General features: G+C 42.0%; 1 protein-coding gene across 2 annotated transcripts in view; it reads right to left on the bottom strand.

The window, feature by feature from the left end:
* Nucleotides 1-21,082, bottom strand: part of ITPK1 (inositol-tetrakisphosphate 1-kinase) — a 310,259-nt gene that overhangs the window by 12,283 nt on the left and 276,894 nt on the right. For both annotated transcript variants that reach the window (XM_036734679.1, XM_036734680.1), the window contains exons 8-10: nucleotides 19,304-19,469; nucleotides 10,515-10,582; nucleotides 4,203-4,365 (exon numbers count right to left, since the gene is read on the bottom strand). In XM_036734679.1, the coding sequence (XP_036590574.1) occupies nucleotides 4,203-4,365; nucleotides 10,515-10,582; nucleotides 19,304-19,469 (397 nt within the window). The remainder of the gene's footprint in view (nucleotides 1-4,202; nucleotides 4,366-10,514; nucleotides 10,583-19,303; nucleotides 19,470-21,082) is intronic.

Below are 21,082 nucleotides of genomic sequence, written 5' to 3'. Positions count from 1 at the left end.
TCTGCTACTTAGTCCAGGCCCTCATTAACTCTTGCCTCCTACTCGGTCTCCCTGCCTCAAATCTGTCTTTAATCCACTCTATACATAGCAACCAAGAGACTTTCCTCAAGCTCAGATGTGATGAGGTGATTATTCCTGCTCAACCAACCTCAGAAGCCTCTTCTCTTTAGCTTTTCAAAGCCCACATAATTAGCTGCATCCTATTTTCCTAGGCTCACTGGGCACTCTTGTCTGGAATGCACTCTGTCCCTCTCTGGACCTCAGTTTCCTCTCCTCCTTTAAGCCACAGCTCAAATACTATCATCTGCATGCAGCCCTTTCTAAGCCCCTCAACGGTGAGGGCTTTCCGTCCCTCCTTTCTACCTTGCATATAACTACTGTGTGTGTATTCACATTACATTTATGCTATCTATATATTTTATTTATATTTAGTGTCACTCCTCCCCCACCCCCCATCAGATTGTAAACTCACTGTGAGTAAGGACTGTTTTATTCTTTGTACTCGTATCTCCAGTGCTAAGAGTGGTGCCCGGCATATAGCAGGCATCTAATACATACTTACTGACTGACTGATTCTACTACCCTGCCCTGCTGCTTCTGGTTAAAGTCCAGTGGATCCCTCATAGCTGGGGCAGAGTGTTTCCTTCAGCCTCAACCCCAGGACCTTACACTGTTCAGGGTCAAAGTGGGCACCAGGAACCTAGGAAAGAGAAGCAAAATTCCTCAACCTTGAGAAAAGCACTGAATAAAAACACAAAAGTTAAGAGTGTCTGTTCGGCCTTTTTATCAATTTCACCCCGATTCAGATTTTCCAAAAGCTTGTTTTCTGTGTCACAAGGAAGCCTGTATCAACAAGGTAAGTGGAAAAGAGACAGACAGACAGACAGACAGACACACAAACACACACACACACACACACAACCCCCAGCAGAAAACTGATCTGCTCTCTGGCTATTGTGCAACTCCAGCCCACAGTGAAATCAGATATGCTTGAAAATTGATAGAAAATCTGTTCTTGTCATTTTTCCTTTCAAGGTTTACAGGTGTTCTCATCTGAAGAGCAGGGCAATTCACACAGACAAAAATCTAAATAACTGTTCCAGAATGATGGTCTAGGGTGAACAAAGGCAGAAGAACTATACCAAAACAGACTGAAGAGAACTGGATTTTATTAGGAACGCAACCTTGAACCGTTCACTTGGCCGCTGTCTCCCTCAGTTTTCTCATCTGTAAGATGGGGTTAATAATAAACCTCTGCTACTAATTGTATAACAGCTCTCAGGGTCTCCGTCTTCTCATCTTTAAGATGAAGAGGTTGCACTAGCTCTCAGTATTAACGCTGATGATGACCCTTCTCTGTGCCGGCACTGTGAAACCACCCTGGAAGGAGGTGCTGAGATCAGCCCTTTCCTACCCCACAGGGTTGTTAGCAGAATCAAGTGAGGTGATGATAACTAGAAAGCACACTGCAGTGTGGGGCACATAGGGAGTGCTGTACAAATGTTATCATCATCATCATAACCCCTAGTGTGGCCCCCCTTGGCGTTTTCTCGGCAAAGAGACTTCACTAGCTCATTTCACAGATGAGGAAACTGAGGCAGAGTAAAGTGACTTGGGCAGGGCCACAGAGCCAGGAAGTATATGAGGCTGGATTTGAACTCAGGAAGATGAGTCTTCTAACTCCAGGCCCAGGGCTCTATCCACTAGACCACCTAACTGTGTAGGGATTGGACCAGATGTTTTCTAAGGTCCTTTCTGGCTCTAAATGTATGATCTATAACTATGAAGGAAAGAATGCATTAACCACTGTCAGGTAGAATTCCATGGCTCATCTCCCCTTTCACGTCCTTTAGAAACGAGATGCTCTTTTCCACTCTAACTAGAGCAGCCCTTGATGTGGCACAGCATGGGAAACCTAGGGGCACAAAAGATTCCAAACTTCCCTGCCCTTCCCCCAGGCTTCCTTCAAGAATTTACGGCTGAAGAGGTTTTCTTTCTAGTCCAAGTCCCTCACTTTATGAAGCAGGAAACTGAGGCCTACAGTGACTAATTCAAGGTCACATAGCTAGTTGCTGGCAAAGGTACATTTTCACTCAGGCCCCCGTCTTATTCCACCTTCCACTACAGAAGCTCATCAATCCATTCTGTGCACATGTAATCTCAGGTGCACAAAACAGAAAGTTGACAGTGGTGAACATGTGATGGCATTGCTCCTGAGCTATAAGAGCTGGCACAAATGCACCCTACACACCTGCCCATTAAGCATGAGGCATGCAAGGCTGACACACCAACTATAAACTCTCAACCACTGTCCAGGCAAGCCAGACAGAACGTTTGCCCCAGCAAACAGCGCTGTAAGGACAATGATAAGGATAATGGAGGCTGTTTATACAACACTAAATGGTCACACAATGCTGTGGGGATTATTTCACCTGAGCTTTGTGACAATCCCATGAAGAAGTTTAGAAAACCATCCTTATTCTGATGAGAAAACTGTGAATCAGAGAAAATTAATGATTTCTCAAAGCCATAAAATAAGCACAGGAGCCAGGATCCAAACCCAAGTCCCCTAATAAATCCAAGTGCGGAGCTATTCCCATTATCAAACACTGAATTCCTAGTAGCTTACATATGGAGAACTGTTATCGGCTTAGGGTTAGGGATCGGACCTGGGATTTGACTAGTCTAGGCAACTCCCAGGTGAGCAAACTCCCTCTGCTAATTAAGACGTCACCTCCTCTACAAGTCTCAGAGAGCTGCCAGAGTCACACGGGAATGTTAGAGGCAAGATTTGAACCCAAGTCCCTTGCTTCAAGGCCAGCTTCTCTACCTACCATGCCATGCATATACCCCTCTGAGCAATCCTAACAGTGACAATAATATAGTACAGAAAACTGGCATTACCAAACCACTGAAGAGGCAGCATGTACTTTCTGAGTTGCTTGATGGTACCGATATAATCCACTCCCTTTCTTGCCCTTATAACCAATAACATGTCCTGCTGAGTTACAGATACAGTCTCCAGGAGGAGAAAGGAATAACAGCTTTGGAATCAGAGGACCTGGGTGTGAATACAGGCATACTTTGTTTTACTGCATTTTGCTTTATTGTGCTTTGCAGATACCTGTCAAACTGGAGGTCTGTGGCAACCCTATATTAAGCAAGTCTATTGGTGGCCATTTTCCCCCAATTGTATGGGCTCACACTGTGTCTCTGTGTCACGTTTTAGTCATTCTCCCTAAATCTCAAATTTTGCCATTATTATTATATCTGTCATGGTGATCTGTGATCAGTGATCTTTGATGGTCCTATTGTAATTATTCTGGCGTGTTATGAACTGCATCCGTATAAGACAGCAAACTTAATCAATAAATACTGTGTGTTTTGATTGCTCCTACCAACTGGCCATTCCCCTCTCTCTCCCTCTCTTTGGGCCTCCCTATTCACTGAGACACAACAATTATTAAATTGGGCCAATTAGTAACCCTACAATGTCCTCCAAGTGTTTAAGTGAAAGGAAGAGTCAATTCATGAGGCAAATTCCATTGTCGTCTTAGTTTAAGAAACTGACATCGCCGCTCCGACCCTCAGCAACCACTACCCTGGTCAGTCAGCAGCCATCTTCACTAAGGCAAGACCTTCCACCAGCAAAGAGACGATGACTCACTGAAGGCTCAGACGATGGTTAGCATTTTTAGAAATAATTTTTAATTAACGTATGCTCTTTTTTAGATAGAATACTATTGTACACTTAATAAACTACAGTAGAGTGTAAACATAACTTTTATATGCACTGGGGAACCAAAAAATTCATGTGACTTGTTTTATTGCGATATTTGCTTTATTGTGGTGGTCCAGAACTGAACCAACAAAATCTCTGAGGTATTCGTATACCAGCTCTGCCTCTTAGTAGCTGTGTGACTGGGCAAATCATTTAACCTCTCTAATGCTCAGTTCAGGCTAGAGCTAGGTGACTTCCAAGGACCTTTCTGGAGCTAAATCCTCTAAATCTAAGTCAGTTCTGCTCTTAAGAACTCAATTTCTCCATCTGTAAAATGAAAGGACTGAATAAGACTTCTAGCTCTAATAGTTGACAGGTGGTCAGGTCTAGTGACAAAGAGGATGCCGGTCTGTTAACTAGCCAAATAGCCCATCAGTGAACAGATAGGGCTCATGACTTTGGTAAGCTGGGCAGCTTTTACCTGGGAATGCGTTGACATCAATGACTGCATGCTGTCCTGTCTGGTTGTTGATAATGATGTCAATTCCAAACAGCGATACACCAAGTGCTTGCCGAAGGGCTTTGGAAATCTCCCTGATGACCTCGTCCGAGGGCTTCTCAAACACACCTTCTATTTTGTCCAGCTACCAAAAAAAAAACCATAAAAGCTCAGCTGTGATGTACTTGGAAGCATTCACCTGTTTTGAAGAAAGGAAGAAGATACTGAATTTCCAAGTGGATTTATGTCTTGATCTGTGCTTTCCCAAAGAGGCTCCTCCCTGGGCTCATGATCTACATATTTAAATTCTCATCACCTTTCAAGATCCAGCTCAAAACCCTCTTCCATTGTAAAGTCTTCCCTGATTATTCCAGTCTACGCCGACTTCTTTCTTACAGAGGTATAGTTTTAATTTTTTACACCCAGGGAAAAAGGTACAAACTATCTGAGGCAAGCATAGCATGAAAATATCTTCAAATAAACTTCTTAAAGATTTTCAGTTCAGAGAGTGGTGAGACAGAGATCCCAAGACAACCGACACCTGTAGGCAGAGACCCTGGGATACCATTAGGCTAAGACCAAATAACACCATTTTTGGTAACTCCAAAAAGGAACCTAGAAAGTAAAGTTATGGGCAAAAAATACAAGCCTTTACAGGCACAGGTAATATTTTCATCATAACTGCTGAACAAAGGCAGAGGATTCAGAAGAGAAAGCCAAATCTGAAAAGTGAACAATTTGCCAAAATAGTACCAGAAATTGTATCATAATACCAAACCCAAGAAAGAAAACTATAGACCAATATTACTAACGAAATTTGATGCAAAAGCTGTAAATAAAATCCTATCAAAGAGATGGATTTTAAGCTTCTGGACCACAACATAGTATTTATTTAGCAAAAGAACATAGAATTACAGAACTGGGAGATGACTTAAGAGATCAAATGGTTTAATATCATTTCCCTGATAAGAAAATACACTCAGCAAGTTAGGTAACTGGCCTAAATTCACACAGCTCTGGAATGAATTGAATAACTATATCATAGAAACTGAGCTGGAAGCGACTGAAGAAGTCATTTGTTCTGACCCTGTATTGGCAAGCACCTTAGCACACCCAGGATGGCCTGATAGCAATTCTTTGAATTGCTTTTCTAAAGGGAAGACAGCTTCAAAGGAGTTAATAATCTTATTTTAATTAACGATATGTAAGCAAAGAAGGTAAAGGTCATTCACTAGTTCAGAGGAAAGGTGGAGAAAATACAAGCAGAGAGAAATTAGCACAGAGATCCAATAAATAGGGCTCCAACTGTCTAAACAAAGTAATAGATACATAATCATTAAAGAGGGAGTACCAATATTTGGGTTCACAAAGCAGGGGTCCCTTTAACAACCTCTACCCAGAGTCTCCTCTGGCCAAATCACAAAGACCTCAGGAGAACACAATTTCCAGGAGCATTCCCCGAAGCAAAAATCTCACCTCAGAATGTATATATACTTCTGGCTAACAGACTCAGAGCCAGAAGGTATCACAACCCTGTGACTCAACGCCTAATGAAAACCTTCCTGTAAGCAAGCCTCCTCCTAAGCAAGCTTCCCTTTAGGCAAGTTCCTCCCCCAATGGGCTCTATGTGATTCAGAAGGTATCACAGCTGTGAACAGGGCCAGAGCTCAAAGCAACAAAACATTCAAGACATCCGTGGTTGAAATATCTGTGTACCTTTAGACCCCAGAACACGGCCCTCTGTTCCAAGGAAAAAGGGGAACACATGTGGTCACACAGGCCTGTTAATGGATGGGGAAGATCTTATATTCCATTAACCTTATAGACCCTATGAGAAGCACTAATTCTACAACATTTAATTTGATGGGGGGCCATTCACCAGTTTCAAGACTTCCAGTAATAGGGAGGTTCACTATATAAAAAGGTAGGGCAGTATAGTAGAAAGAAAACTGAGTTTGGACTCAAGGGATCTGGGTTTGATTCATCTACTTATAATCTGTGAGATATTGGTAGTTACTTAATCTCTCTAGACAATGGATAACACAGTGAACAGAGTACTTGGCCTGGAGTCAGGAAGATCCAAGTTCAAATACAGGCTCAGACACTTCCCAGCTATATGACTTTTAGCCAAGTCCCTTAATCTCTCTGTTTGCCTCAGTTTCTTCAATTTTAAAATGAGGACAATGAGAATGCCTACCTCACAGGGTTGTTGCGAGGATCAAATGAGATAATCCTTGCAGAAAGCACTTAACACAGGGCCTGGCACTTAGTAGGTACTATATAAACGCTTATCCTCTCCCCCTCTCCCCCACAAATGACAAGGATGGAAGAGATAATCTCTAAGCTTACTGTCTATGGACAGCTCTAATGATTAGTGAGTTCTTTCACAGACTGAATTTCTCTTCTTATTTCTTCTACCTGCTGGGCCTAGTTTAACTCTCTGAAGTCACGCAGACCTACTCTGTGCTCTCTTCATGAGAGATTGGACATTAGCCTTTTTTGTGCACGCTTGTCTTGTCTCTCCAAATAGATCACAAATTCATGGTGGGCCACAATCATACCTTACATTTCTTTTGTATTTTTAACAGGGCTCCAGCACAGTGTCAGCACTCAATAAACCCACATTGGCATCTCTGCGTTCCTTCATGCCCACGGAATATGAAGCATGATGAATCAAAGAGCTAACACATCTAAAATGAAAGGTGACTCGGAAAACAGAACCACATGGCTGTATCTTTTAAAGAAAGGCTCTATGACCCCACAGCTGCGAGAGAACTAACAGAATATGTATTTTGGCAGCAACAGTGTATTTTAACACATTTAATTTGGGGTCCCTAAACTACCCACCCACACACTTACGAGTCAACCCTGCTTGTTCCAAGCCTTCTCTGTAAAATATAATACTTTCACCATACCTACCTCCAAAAGCTGAACTCTACAAAAACTTTATAGCACTTACATAAATAAACACAATTAACATCCCTGATGAATGTCTTCCTGCCTCTGGTTGAGTACCGACATACTACTATGTGTATAAACTATATGCTAATAACCGCTACTAAAAGCTGGTGTCTACACAGGCTTGTGGAATATTCTACATACAACTTTTGGTCCACACAACACCCATGTCAAGTAAATGCTACAGGCTATTACGCTGATTTTACAGCTGAGAAAAGTGAGGTTCCCAGTTAAAATGGGAGGAGGAGAAAAAGAAGCTAACATTCTGAAGCACTTTACGTGCTGTCTGATCCTCACAGTAACCTTGTGGTGGTGGTGGTGTTCAGTTGTTTCAGTCATGTCCAACTCTCTGGGACCCCATTGTGGGGTTTTCTTGGCAAAGACACTGGGGCGGTTTGCCATTTCCTTCTCCAGCTCATTTTACAGATGAGGAACTGAAGTAAACAGGGTTGACTTGCCCAGGGTCAGAGAGCTATAAGTATGTGAGGCTGGATTTGAACTTCTGCAAATGAGTCTTCCTGATTCCAAACCCAACATTCTATCTCCTGTCCCACCTAAGCACCCTCATAATCTTGTGATTTGGGTGCTCGTACTATCTCCATTTTACAGATAAGGAAAATTGCTTCTCTTGAGAAGTTAAGCGATTTACCCAGGATCCACAGCTAATAAGTGTCTGGGGCAGGATTTGGACTCAGGTCTTCCCGACTTCAAATCTGGCACTCTATGGACTATGCAACTTAGGTGCTTTAAATAGTAATCTGAATATTTATAACTCTAAGATGCTAAAAAGTGCTTTACATATATTAACTCACAGCTAGTAAATGTCAGCAGACAGACGCAGCACACATTCCTCTCTATACCGTCGTATCGTTACAGACTTAGATGTTGGCTATACACTGATCTTTATGACTCATGGCTGGGGAGAGATGCACACGGCAGTGGAGGACACAGGCAAGCCTCACGCTAATTCTCACCACCTGAACTTTTGTGAACCAAGTGTTCCATAGGGGTCCTGTGGGTGATATTTTTAGAGCTGTGTCATACGGCAAAGGTAACAAGTGATTTCCTTTCACTTGTCTATTTTTAAATACTGCAAATCATATGGGATTTCTAAAGAGGAAACCAGTACAGCCCACCTTTCTACAGGAAGGAGGAAGATGTCTGTGTTAGAGGCCAGCACTGCCCATCAAAGGCATCCGTCAGGCCTTACTGCACTGCCCGTCTTCCCAAACAGCTACTAAGCTACTGCAGCCCCGTAGAGCATAGGAGGTGAACAGAACCAAGCAGCAGAAAAACCACATTATTGAAGGTGAGAGAAACCTAGGAGTAACACAATCTCAAAACATCTTCAAGCTAGAAAAACAAATACAAAAACTCTGAAAACAGAATAGTACAACCACAACGCAACAACTTCAAAGGATCTCAGAGATCATACAGAAGCAACTCCTTCATTCGAGAGACAGAAGGAAACTGAGTCCCAGAAAGGTGAATGGGGTTTGTTTAGGGTTGTATAGCTATGACGTAAATAAGGCCACGATTTACAATCTCCCAGTCACTCTGGATTTTATGACACAGCAGGGAAGAAAGACCATGACCATAACATGAACTCTGTCCAACTCTATAGTCTACGTAACTCTTGTGTGCTTTGGGATTCTGCTAAATGTGAAATACACAACAGAAGTCAAAATAAAAAGATGAGTGGTAGATAGGCGCTATGTGAAAGGATCCAGACAAAATGGCTATCTGCAATTCCTAGCAGCACAAGCTTTACTGAGGAACATGAATAACGGTGAGAGAGATGACTCGGCCATGTTATCAAGCAAGCCCAGTTCTGAGTGCGAATTCTAACCCTTATAACACAGGGCACTTTAAGGTTTATAAAATACTTCCTCATTAAAATATTGCAGGATAGGGAGCGCCAGGGTTATAGATGAGGAAACTGAAGCATGCAGAAACATAAGTTCTCATACCTTCAGAGGACATGGCACAGTAGATAAGAGTGAAGACAGCAAAATCTGAGTTCAAATCCAGCCTCAGATACTTACTAAGTTTGTGACTCTGAGCAAATCACTTAACCTCTGTCTCAATTTCCTCTTAAAATAAGGAAAATAGCACCTACTGCCCAAGTTTGTTGTGAGGGTAAATTAGATATTTGTAAAGCACTTTGCAACTATTAAAGCCTTATATAAGTGCCAGTTATTATTATTAATTATTATGCTATTACCATTACCAATTTAGATTTGGGACTTAAGCCCAGTCCTTCTGACTCCAAGTCAAGTATGTAGTCTAACTCTTTTATAATTATATAGCATGGCAGTACCCTTAAGATCAACTTTCAATTATAACTCAGGCCTACTTGGAAATAGGAATCAAAAGCATCATGTAGGACTTGATTTGTACTTTTTATGCATCTATTATATACTGTTTTCTAACACAAGTGTATGGGGCATCAAGATTTATAGAAATGACAGAACTTTCAGGATTGCCTCAATTTTGTGGAGGAGGAAACTGGTCCAGAAAAGTTATATAGCTTGATCAAGATCAAAGAAGTATTAATTGGCAGAGCTGACACTGAAATCCCAGTCGAGAGAGTGAGAGAGAGTGAAGAGTGAGCGAGCTATCCTACTACTAGATTTTGTGTTCCATGAGAGAAAGAGACTTTATCTTATCTTCATATGCCTCTAGCACTGGGGCACATGCTAACTATTTAATATATATCTGTTGGTACTCAAGACCTTAGAAAGGAGAGGACCCAGAAAAATAGTAAAAATGTTAAAAGTTTGAAAAATGAGGTGGAGAAAAGTAAAAGTAACTAGGACTGTTCTCAATAGAAAAATAAAGTCTGAAGGTTGATCTAACTATGGTCTGAAAAGTATATGTCCACTGATGGCCACAGAGAAACATAAATGATATAAGGAGAAGAAGAGAAAAAAAAAACCGTTAACTTCTTTTCCCCCTGAAAATTTTGCAAAAATAGAGAGCAAAAAGCTCTCACCAAATTACTCTGTGGCTCAAAGATAGAAAAGCATTTCAAAATCTTCCAGGAGAAATACCCTTACTATATATATTCTTTCCCAGGGTATCCATTACTGCTCCTTGCAGAAGTCTCCATAATCCTTACATACTGCAATGATTGTTGCTAGGGAGAAAGTCCAAAGCAAATAACAAAGCCTACTTTAAATTGTGACTGTCTTGTAAGTAGTCAATTAACCTTAACTTCCCACATGACCACTCAGCCTTTTGGACTCTATCCTAGAAAATGTACTCCACACATTAAAAAATGGGACAGCATTCATGTAGATGGCTAATTGTAGTGGTAGAAAGACAGGTACTTACTGCCGTCAGGACGGAAGATGACTCTGGTTTTGACACGTTGTGGCTGTTGAAGAATATTGATTCTCTGTCTGGAATTGACAAAAAAGAAAAGAAAAGGGTCAGTGTCATTGACTCTTTTTGGCTATCCTTTACGATGCTTTCCTCAAAAGGAGTGGGTTTGGTTGTACTTGACACCAGGGGGCAGCACTACCTAGGCAATCCTGCAGACCAACCAAGACAGGACCCCTCCATGAAAGGTTGGCCGCTATGTCCTTAATCACACATCCTCGGCAAATGCCATCCTCCTCAAGCCCAAAGAGAAAGGCACTTTTCTATATTAAGGACATACTGAATTACTCAAGAATATTCTTCTTTATGTTGATTTTTTTTTTTCTGACACAGTCTTTGAAAATAGAAGGAAGGAACCTTAATGAAAATCTCATTCAACACCTTCACTTTACACACAAGGAAACTGAAGCTTGTGTTAATTGTTCAGGGTCACAAGTGGTAAGCAGTAGAACCAGGATTCAAACACAGGTTCTCTGGTTCTGTACCTGGGCTTCTTCCATGCTGTCAAAGGGACCATTTTAAATGAATCTCTACATCAGCCATTTACCTCATTTGGTTGAGTTTTCCCACTTGCCACCTTACCTTTCCTTGGTCAGACCTTTCACGGTCATGTTTGTAGGACTTCATTCTGTTCGCAAGACTTTATACAAACATGAGGTGGCATTACTGCCATTTAGGTACAAACCAGAAAAAAAACCACCCCACACAACACCGGCTTCAAATAGCATGAAATCAAGATCCCCAAATCACTGGGATTTGCATTGGGAAGACCACTCACACATCTACAAGTGATACACACAGACAACACACTCTTCCTCTGTACCTGCTCTGTCCACCCTTTCCCTCCTTTCTTGGTTTTTGCACTGGTAACCCAAGACCCAACAAGACAGACCCAGGACACCACAAATTATCTATCTGGATAACAGAGGAGTATGTAGACGTCTTTGTAGCTATACCTATACGTACTGGCCTGAGAAAGCAATGTGTAACCGTATTCCGTTCTCATTCATCATTCCCCCACAAACTAACAATGTCAGAAATCTATTATTATGTTTATTCTGTAATGATCTAATATCTAGCCAAGAGAGGTGTGGGGGCTCCTTCTGCAACAGCAGGTCCATTGGGCAGTATTTACATTCTCGCCTAAGTCAGTTTCTTTTCCTTCCTCCCACACTCACTGCCCACTAAGGACTTTTCTGTGTCTGGGCTGGCGAAATGATTTGTAGGCAGCTGATTTAGGTTCATGCCAAGCTCAGTCTGCAAATGTACCTGGTGTATTTCTCGCTAGCCGAGCTTCAAGGCCCACTGTTGCCTTAGCATTCCTGACCTTCCTCTGGCTCGCTCCGGAGCCATTCCGAACAGAGGGCATGAAAGATGGTCCAGGGGGGCTGCCTGTCCGGCGGCCTGAGAAAAATAAAAACCCTACAGGGCAAGCACAGACACTATGTCCCAGCGTCTTCTAGACCTCTGCCTCCTCCAATAGGTCTCAGGCCCAGAAGGTCAGGAAGCACCGGACACAAGAACATAACCATTGCACAAGAGTGATTTACTGGCACAAAATATTTACGTGTTTATTCTCACTGATTCTTACCGAAACTCTGTGAGGAAGGCAGAGTAGGGGTTATTATCCTCATATTACAAATAGAGAGAATGAGGCTGAGCATGATTGGCCAAGGTCAAAACGGTAATTACTGTTAGAGAAAGCAATCCTCTAGACTCCAAAGGCAGTGCCCTTTCCACTACATGCTGTTATATCCTCCACCCATTATGTGAAGAAGATATCTAATCTTTCTCCCTCGTTTATTTCAACAGCCCCAGGGAATCTTTATTTTCTGAAGACTAGGGATACAAACATCCAATTACCCATGAGAGAATAGCCTCAGCTACAGAAAAGCCTAGATGAGCGGCTCTTCATGTCTCAAGGTCCTAGGGAACAATAAAACTAACAACAGTTCACGAATTATGTGTATGTAGCACCTTATGTAGGGAGCCAAGTGGTATTAACCCTAATTTACAAATAAAGAAATTGGGGGCTAGAAGGTTAAGTCGCAGCCCAAGGTTAACCACATAATACGTCAGAGTCAGGGCTGATGCCCAGGCCTGAAAGTTAGAACTAGAAGGGACCTTTGAGATCAGATGAAGAAAATTTAGTCTCAGAGAGAGAGGTCACTGACCAAGTGAAGCCTGTTCAGAAGTGAAGATGATGACAGGCCTGTAAAGCAGGCCAAATGACAATAAGTGGGAGAAAGTGGAGATTGTTAGTCTGGAGCAGACTTATGGCCAGGAGGGGGCAGAGATGGACAGACACGATGGCAATCTATAAGACTAACGAGCTGTCGTATGGGAGAAGGGCTGGACTTGTTCTGTTTAGTCACAAAGGGCAGAAAGGAAAGCAATGAGTCAGATGTTATAGAGAGGCAGACTCTGGCTTCATGTCCTAACAAGGAAAGAGGAAAAGTCAAATGGACAGCCTCAGTACGCATGTATACTCGGAAGGATAAAACACAAAGATAAATGAGTAAACAACGGTCATGTGAAGACAGAGAAAGAACCAAAAACTGAAGGATTAGGGCAGGATTCTAGGTGGCAATTTGAAGGAAAATAATCGTTCTGACAAGAGGAGACACGAGGAGGGAGTGGACTGGGGCCAGGAGGACACTCGGTGAAGAGGTAGGAAGGAGCAAGTTTAGGGAAGAGTAGTATGATGTGGGTGAAGTGGAGGGAAGTAATGTGAAATAAGGCTAAAAAAGCAGATGGAAGACAAGACAATAGGGAGCCACTGACGGCGTTTGAGCAGAGTAAAAGGGCAGTTTGGGGGAAGGTGGATGGGAGAAAGGAAAGCGAGCACTCTGGAAGCTGCAGTCTAGTCCAACAGCTGCCCTGTCATTTGCTAGCTGTATCATCCCAGGGAACCACTCTCCCCCGGGGGTTTCCCTTTCCTTACCTGTAAAACGGAGAGGGTCAGACTAGGTGATCTCCAGAGTACTTCCCAATCCAAAACCCTATGAGTATATAAAGAGGCTGGCATCCTTGCAAACACCTGTGTGAGTGTGCCTGCCAAGTGTTCCACACACCAAACTGGCCACGCCATCCACCCTGCCGCTACTCAGGAGTGCACTTTCCTTTCGGATGCTTTAACATTTTTTCATTTTGAATTTTAAATTCCAAATTGCCTTCCTCTTTCCATCTCCTCCCTCATTTGTTGAGAAGGCAAGAAATACAATACCCATTATATATGTGAAGTCATGCAAAACATTTCCACATTAGCTATGTTTTAAAAAAACAAGGCAAGAAAAATGCTGTGTCCCGCATTTGAAGGTGAGCTCCTTGAGAGGAGGGACCTTGTTTGGTTCTACTTTTACATCCCCAGAGCTCAGCACAGTCGCTGACATGTAGTAAAAGCTTAATGAATGCTGGCTATTGATGATGACGACAGCCTATGGCCACTGGTGTCAATACGTCAGGGCGCCCAGACTCACAGGACGTAGAGCTAGATAGCCCTGAATCATCTTCCTATCTCTTTGCCTCAATTCTCTCTCCTGCGGCCACCATGTTGGCACGGCTGCCTTTGAAGGAGTACCAAGTCCCTTTGCATATGCTCTGACCAGAAAAGGGAGAGCAGCAGACAAGCAGAAAGGGCAAGGTTATCATAGTCCCTGTTTTACAGATGAGAAAACCAATGTCTGGGGAAGCAAAGAAAGACTTAACCAAAGTCAGAAGAGAGAAAGAGAGAAATAAGAAGCAGGTTACATGACTCTTTGTATAATGTTCTACCCTCTGGGGCAGTGGTTCTCAAGCAGAGAACCCCAGGACCTAATTTATTATCAGATTTATTAAAAAATATAAGGAATGAAGTGCCTACTATATGCAGACTATGATACACAGTCTCAGTGCTTAGGCTTCATGAGCATGTGCAAACAAGCTCTCACATGGTTTGCAGTTTTCAGCATGGGAAGAACCTCTTCCTGCCCCCAAATTCCATATTTTCACACTGGTCTAGACTACTTAACTCCATTCAGGGCTCAGGATGCTATTGCTATGAGATGTGACACAACAGGCAACAGCAATAATAAAGGAAAGAAAGTTTTGGGGAAGAGCTAGACTTGATTTGATTGGTACAGGGAATTCTCAGGGAGGAAACTCCTTCTACCAATGCAGTTCGGCACCCTTCCTGGCAACTTGAGAGGCACACATCTGGTATGGCTCAAAGGTGGGACTAGAATCCAGCTTTTCAGGACTCACAGGGCAAAGGTTAATATACACACAGCATGGGCACTAAACTAATATTCACAAATAGCTAGATGATATAGACATGTACTAAGTGAGGAAGTTATTCGGCTTGTGACTACTTAAAATTCTAAGAATGTAAGAATTGGAAAAGAAGTTAGGAATGATCTAGCACAGGAATATTCAAGTTTTTTTTAATAGGAGGATAATATGCTCAGAAATCCATGTGTGTGCGGACCATATTTTTAAAAATATGATTCTTAAGAATTGATTCAAGGGTGTTCCAATGATACTTGGAAGTATACAGGCACAAAGTTAGATCACACTGGCCAATTAGTTTATTAAGGGCTTGCTAATAAGACAGACAGACAGACAGACAGACACACACACACACACACACTCTCTCTCTCTCTCTCTCTCTCTCTCTCTTTCCCCCCCTTTTAACTAAGAATCTTGGCCAGCCTACAATTTGTCACCAGGGACACAACTCGGTTAGAGAGGGAAGTGACTAGCAAAAGGTATTCACTGACCTAGGTATACTGCCTTTTTCCATAACCAAAGGCAAATCGCTTCCCTTCCCTAGGTCTTATTTTCCTATGAAGTGAGAGAAACTAAGCTAGGCCATGAAGTATTTTTGATAAATATATTTCAATATAAGTGGTTTTCACACTGCCATCTTGGCTCCGCCCCCAATATAAGTGGTTTTCTTTGTAATTTCATGGATTTGTACACACTTAAAAATATTATCCTGGAAGAGGCCAACAGCTTTTACCAGGCTGCCAAAAGGGTCCATGACATCAAAAAGGTTAAGAACCCTCGAGGTACATGATTCTATAAGCTGGTCTTAGAATGAAATCTTTTGACTTCTATCTAGTACAGGGCTCTTTCAGATACATAAGAATATAATAATTTTCATTTGTCTCTCTCCCCCTCTGCTGTTCCATCCCCAATTTCTATGACTTACAAGAATAGTGTAAAACTATAAACAGCCAGCAAAAACAGAACCTTGCTTAATAAAATAAGGTTTAAATCAGGCAGGACTGCATTGAATTGTGAGGTACCATTCATTCTACAACACTCCCATGGTATCTATTGTTTCAAATGGCACTTCGGGAAAAAGATTGAATTTCTGTAAATTTTGAGACCTCTGACAGAACCAAAATTTCTTTGAGAAGGGACAATTGTGAGGCACACAGGGGAAGGAGAATGGAAGGAAATACATTTTAAAATGCTTCTCCCCCACATTTTTAAACGATACTGTGCTATCAGCCATGTAGCCAGTCAACAAGCATTTATTAAATGCCTATTATGTGCCAGTCACTGTCCCAAATGCTGGGATATAGGGAGCATCCAATGAGGGTTGGCGTACATCCTTAGAGAGCTGCCTAGGGTCCCACAGCTAAAATGTGCTGGGCAGCACTGGAACCCCAATATTCTGTGCCCTGAGTTTAGCAATAACAGCTACTACTACTACCATTATTAACTCCAATGACAGTAATAATAATGAGGAAGAGGAGGAGCAGCAGGAGGGTGGCTGACATTGTTTTTGTGATTTCTATAGTGCTTACTCTACACCAGAATGCCAGGTGACATCTGTAAACCTAAAATAACTTTGTCATTATTAGCTCTGGAAAACACAAACACAATGTGCGCGAATATAGTTGTCCTGGTAAACTGATCATGTTTGGCCTATTTGGAAATGTGAAAGTCTAAGAGGGGGAAAAAAGAACCACTAAAAATAAAGTTTTCCCCTTTTTCTCTTGAATTTAATAGTCTCACCTTCCCATCTACTCATAGTTTTTCCATGTCTTTTCTTCACATGTCTAGCCCTGGAGAATCAGACTTGGATTAGCACAGGGAGAAGACCTCTCAAGCAGGTGTGAAGAGAAGGCTATTCCACATCAGTGAGGTGTCTGGGCCTGTGTGTGTGTGTGTGTTGCTGCAGGAAAGGATCACCCAAGAGAGGACAGCTGAGAGGAATACAAGGGACGAGTAAACAGCTGCACTTCATTTAAGAGAGTCTGAGGGGGGCCCAAGCAAGGTCCACACAAGGACAGGAAGTTCCACTGGGATGGAATCTGGCAGCTTAGAAAGATCCATGTGTTAACCAAAAAGCACACAAGAATATGATCTAAGTGCAGAAAGCTCCAGTTACAGATTTCCCCTTCAAAGTGACTTATCAATGATCTCTAAAGCAAGCACACAGCTTTGGTTTTTGTTTCGTTTTTTACACACACACAACTCAAAGGAATATAGCTCTCTTTAGATCACTAATATAAACAGCAGCAAGCATTCACACAGCACGTTAAGTGCTCCTCAAACATCACCTCCTTTAATTCTCACGACAACCCTGGGAGGAAGGTGCTACTTTATTCTTAATTTGTAGATGAGGTAATGGAAGCAAACAGCTCGAGTCCAGAGTCACACACCTATTAAGGATCTCAGGCCGGATGGATGCAAGTTCAGGTCTCTTGGACGGCAGGGCCCAGGGTTCTTGGTCCAGTCTAACCCAACAATGATTTAATGACTACTGTGTACAGGTACATAACTCCTGCTCTTAGAGAATTTAAAATCTACCAGGGAGACATGATACCTATCCAGTCCACTATGGGCTCCCTGCTAAATCCCCACCTCTTCATCGTAAATTGAAGCAGTTACTATGCTCTGTGAAGTCCCTTCAGCTCTAACCTTGTGAGCCTTTATTTAGTGCATTCCAAATACTCGTGATACAGACTTTCCCCTATATTTGCCTGCTGAAGTACTATTCATTTAATAAGTTTATTAACTCAAATATCACCTGATCTACAAAGCCTTCCATGGATACCAGCCCCCTTACCTCTCATCAATAATTCCTTTCTTCCTTAGAATTTATATTAAAAACTTTGTTTTGCATTTTGAGAATTAATATAGACAACATGAGATGTATATTATAGTTATGTGTGTTTGTACTTTATCTCCCATCTGTATTTTAAATTCCTTGAAGGCAGGGACAGTGAGTACCTTAACTAAACTTTGTATTTCTCCCCAGTGTCTAGTACAGAGCTCTGCACAGAGTAGCCATTTTTTTCTTTTGGTTTTTTTGGCAGGGCAATTGGGGTTAAGTGACTTGCCCAAGGTCACACAGCTAGTACACGTGTCAAGTGTCTGAGGCCAGAATTGAACTCAGGTCCTCCTGACCTCAGGGCCGGTGCTCTACTCACTGCACCACCTAGCTGCCCCTACAGGGTAGCCATTTAATAAACATGTCAGAGAATCAAAGAATCTCATAATTGTAACGGACTCCAGAGGTCATCTAGTTCCTTCAGCCCATACCTGAACAAGAAATCCACACAATATTCCTCCCCAGTGGCTATTCAATCTCTTCTTGCAGACGGCCAATTAAAAAAAACCAACTAGCCCAATTAACTTCTGAATATCTCTAAATGTTATGAAGTTTTTCTTTATACTTTATCCCTCCCCAACTACCTACTCCAGCCCCTTGAGATCCAGTGGCACTGGACTCCTTGCTGTTCCTTGAACAAGACACTGCAGAATCTCTTGGTTCTGGGCATTTTGTCTGGCTGTCCCCCATGTCTCCTCATCTCCACCTCCTGGACTTTTCTTCAAGTCCCAGCTAAAATCCGACACCCTTCCTGGTCCTTTTTAATTCTAATGCCTTTCCTCTGTTGATTATCTCCAATTTATCCTGTATGTAGTTTCTACAAAGTTGTTTGCATGTTCTCTCCTTCACTAAACCATGAACTCTTTAAAAGCAGAGACTGTTTTTTGCCTTTCTTTGTATCTCCAGAGCTTGGCATAGTGTCTGGCACACAGCAGTCACTTAATAAATGCTTGTTGCTGATTTGTGACTACCTACGTCAGGGAGTTTCTATACCTGAAGTTCTATATACTGAAGAAAACATACATCCAAATCTTAAATAAGTAATATGTGTGACAAGACTGAATACAATGAACAATTATACTTGTGAGTCATCTTCCTCTCCCAGTATCTCTCAAAGATCAATTTTTAGAAGCCTCCCCCTGGCCTTCCTGCTCCTGTGACTCCTTGTCATTCAATTACTGAATGAATGATACAGAAACACATGATAAGTTCTTTCTGTTCGTTCAGTAAATTGGAAATCTCTTTAAAGGTTGTAGATTTTATTCTGAGGGTGAATTTGATTTTTTTTTGGATTGCCAAAAGCCATCCTGAGCCACGTGTGGTGAACAAGCTCACAGGTTCCAGCTAAGGAATTCTCTTTGGCAACAAAAAAAGTTAAATCTACAAACTGATGAGCATGCCTTTCTCCTCGAGTTCATAAGCTGGCTCTGGAGACAGGTCCCCAAGACATGAGCCACAGCACTATTGATGAACCCAGATTCACATGTACTCAAGAACAGAGGACTGTCATATATGGATCACCTTGGCTCATCATCTGAGTAATAATGGAGGAGAGGCAGAAGCTACCCTCTTAGCGGCCTGATTCTAACAGTATGTAATGGTCAATATAGTGAAAGGCCTTTGGGTCAATTACCTGACATTCCTGCAGAAAAGTTCTTCAGAGATGGTCTCTGTACCACGGTGTATGACTCGCCCACCACAAACACCTTGTACAGGACAGCGTTGTGATTGATGAAGTTCTGAATCACACAAGGGGGCTTGATGGCACTGAGGCCTTCCTGGTTGAAGATGATGGCCATCTGATGAAATAAGAAAACTAATTCAATTCTATCCTTATTTATATCAACATATGCTTATTAAACACCTGATATTTGCAATACAGTGCCTGCCACATAGTATGTGCTTAATAAAGGTTTATTCATTGATAACAGGTATTAGGCAAAATAAAAAGGATTAGATAATAAAACTAACTTAATGGGACATTTATTGTGCATAATATTTATAAATATGATGTGCTAGACACTATAGCTACAAAGAGGAAAATGACAGAGGATCTGGTCCCAAGGGAGCTTATAATTAGGGGAGTTAAGACCTGTACACAAAGAGGTATGATACAAAATGCAGTATGAGAGTGGAAAAGGAGAAAGACAACGTTGCAGGAGAATTTGAGAAGGAAGAGATCATATTCTGTTGGAAGAAGGGGGAACAGGATCCATGAATGCATGAATCAATCAACGAGTATTTGTTAAGCACCTACTATGTACCAGGCACTGGGAATAGAAAAACAAAGATAAAATAAAACAAAAAACCAGAAAGATTCTTTTCCTCAAGGGCCTTTCATTCTATCTGGAGAGAAAACATATAAACATACACTCTATAAATATAATATAATGGCAAAGGACACTAGCAGCTGGGGGAATATCAGGAAAAGCCTCGTGTAGAATGTGATGCTTGAGCTGAGCTTTGAAGGAAAACAGCTGGGCCCTGAAGGAGACTTCAAGCAACTAATGAACATGTTACTAAGTACTTACTATATGCCAGGCACTGTACTACATGATGGGGATACAAAGAAGGGCAAAAACATCCCTGCCTTCAAGGAAGAATGAAGGGAAGGAGGGAGGGAGGAGGAAAAAGGAGAAAAAAAAGGAAGGAGGAATGCATTTATACAGCACCTACTGTGTGCTAGGCACCGAGCTAAGTGCTTTACAAATACCTCACAACCACCCTGAGAGGTAGATGCTATTATCAACTGCATTCTTCAGATGATGAAACTGTGGCAGATGACTTGCTTAGAACAACACAGCTAGTAAGTGTCTAGGGCCACATCTGAACTCCAGTCTTCCTGAATTAATCCCTGGTGCTCTAACCCACTTAGGAGCTTCTTACATAAATACATCCTGTCTCCCCAACCTAACTGCTGCCGAAATATTTATAAAACCCAATTTTAAATCACGGCTTTGCCACTTACTAGAGATGTTCAAGTCACTCGGACTCTGAGCTTCAGCTTCCTCATTGGTAAAATGGGGATAATAACGCTTACACTATCCCCTGCCAGGATTGTTGTTGAGTTTTATGAACCATAAGCTCCAGATAAATCTTAATTACCAAGCATTTATCAGCACCAAACTTGTTCCAGGAACCATGGCAGTACAGACCCTGGGGCCAAACAAAAGAGTAATCCTTTCCTCCTTTAACTGGATTTTAAACCTACCCAAGCCTCATTAATGTGTCACTCTGTGTAACACTTGATATCCAAATGGTAGCACTCTGACGAGAGGATGCTGAACATGGGGCTCTGCAAACGAATCTCTGTGGGACCTTAAGTAAGGGTCCCCTACTCTCTCTCGTCTTTGGTTTCCTGACATATAAAGTGGTTGGATTAGAGGATATCATCCAGCTCCTAATTCTACAT

This window comes from Trichosurus vulpecula, chromosome 8 (genome assembly GCF_011100635.1).
Source record: "Trichosurus vulpecula isolate mTriVul1 chromosome 8, mTriVul1.pri, whole genome shotgun sequence".
NCBI lineage: Eukaryota > Metazoa > Chordata > Mammalia > Diprotodontia > Phalangeridae > Trichosurus > Trichosurus vulpecula.
The sequence above is the reverse complement of the archived record's forward strand: the minus strand, read 5'-3'. Positions and strand labels throughout refer to the sequence as shown.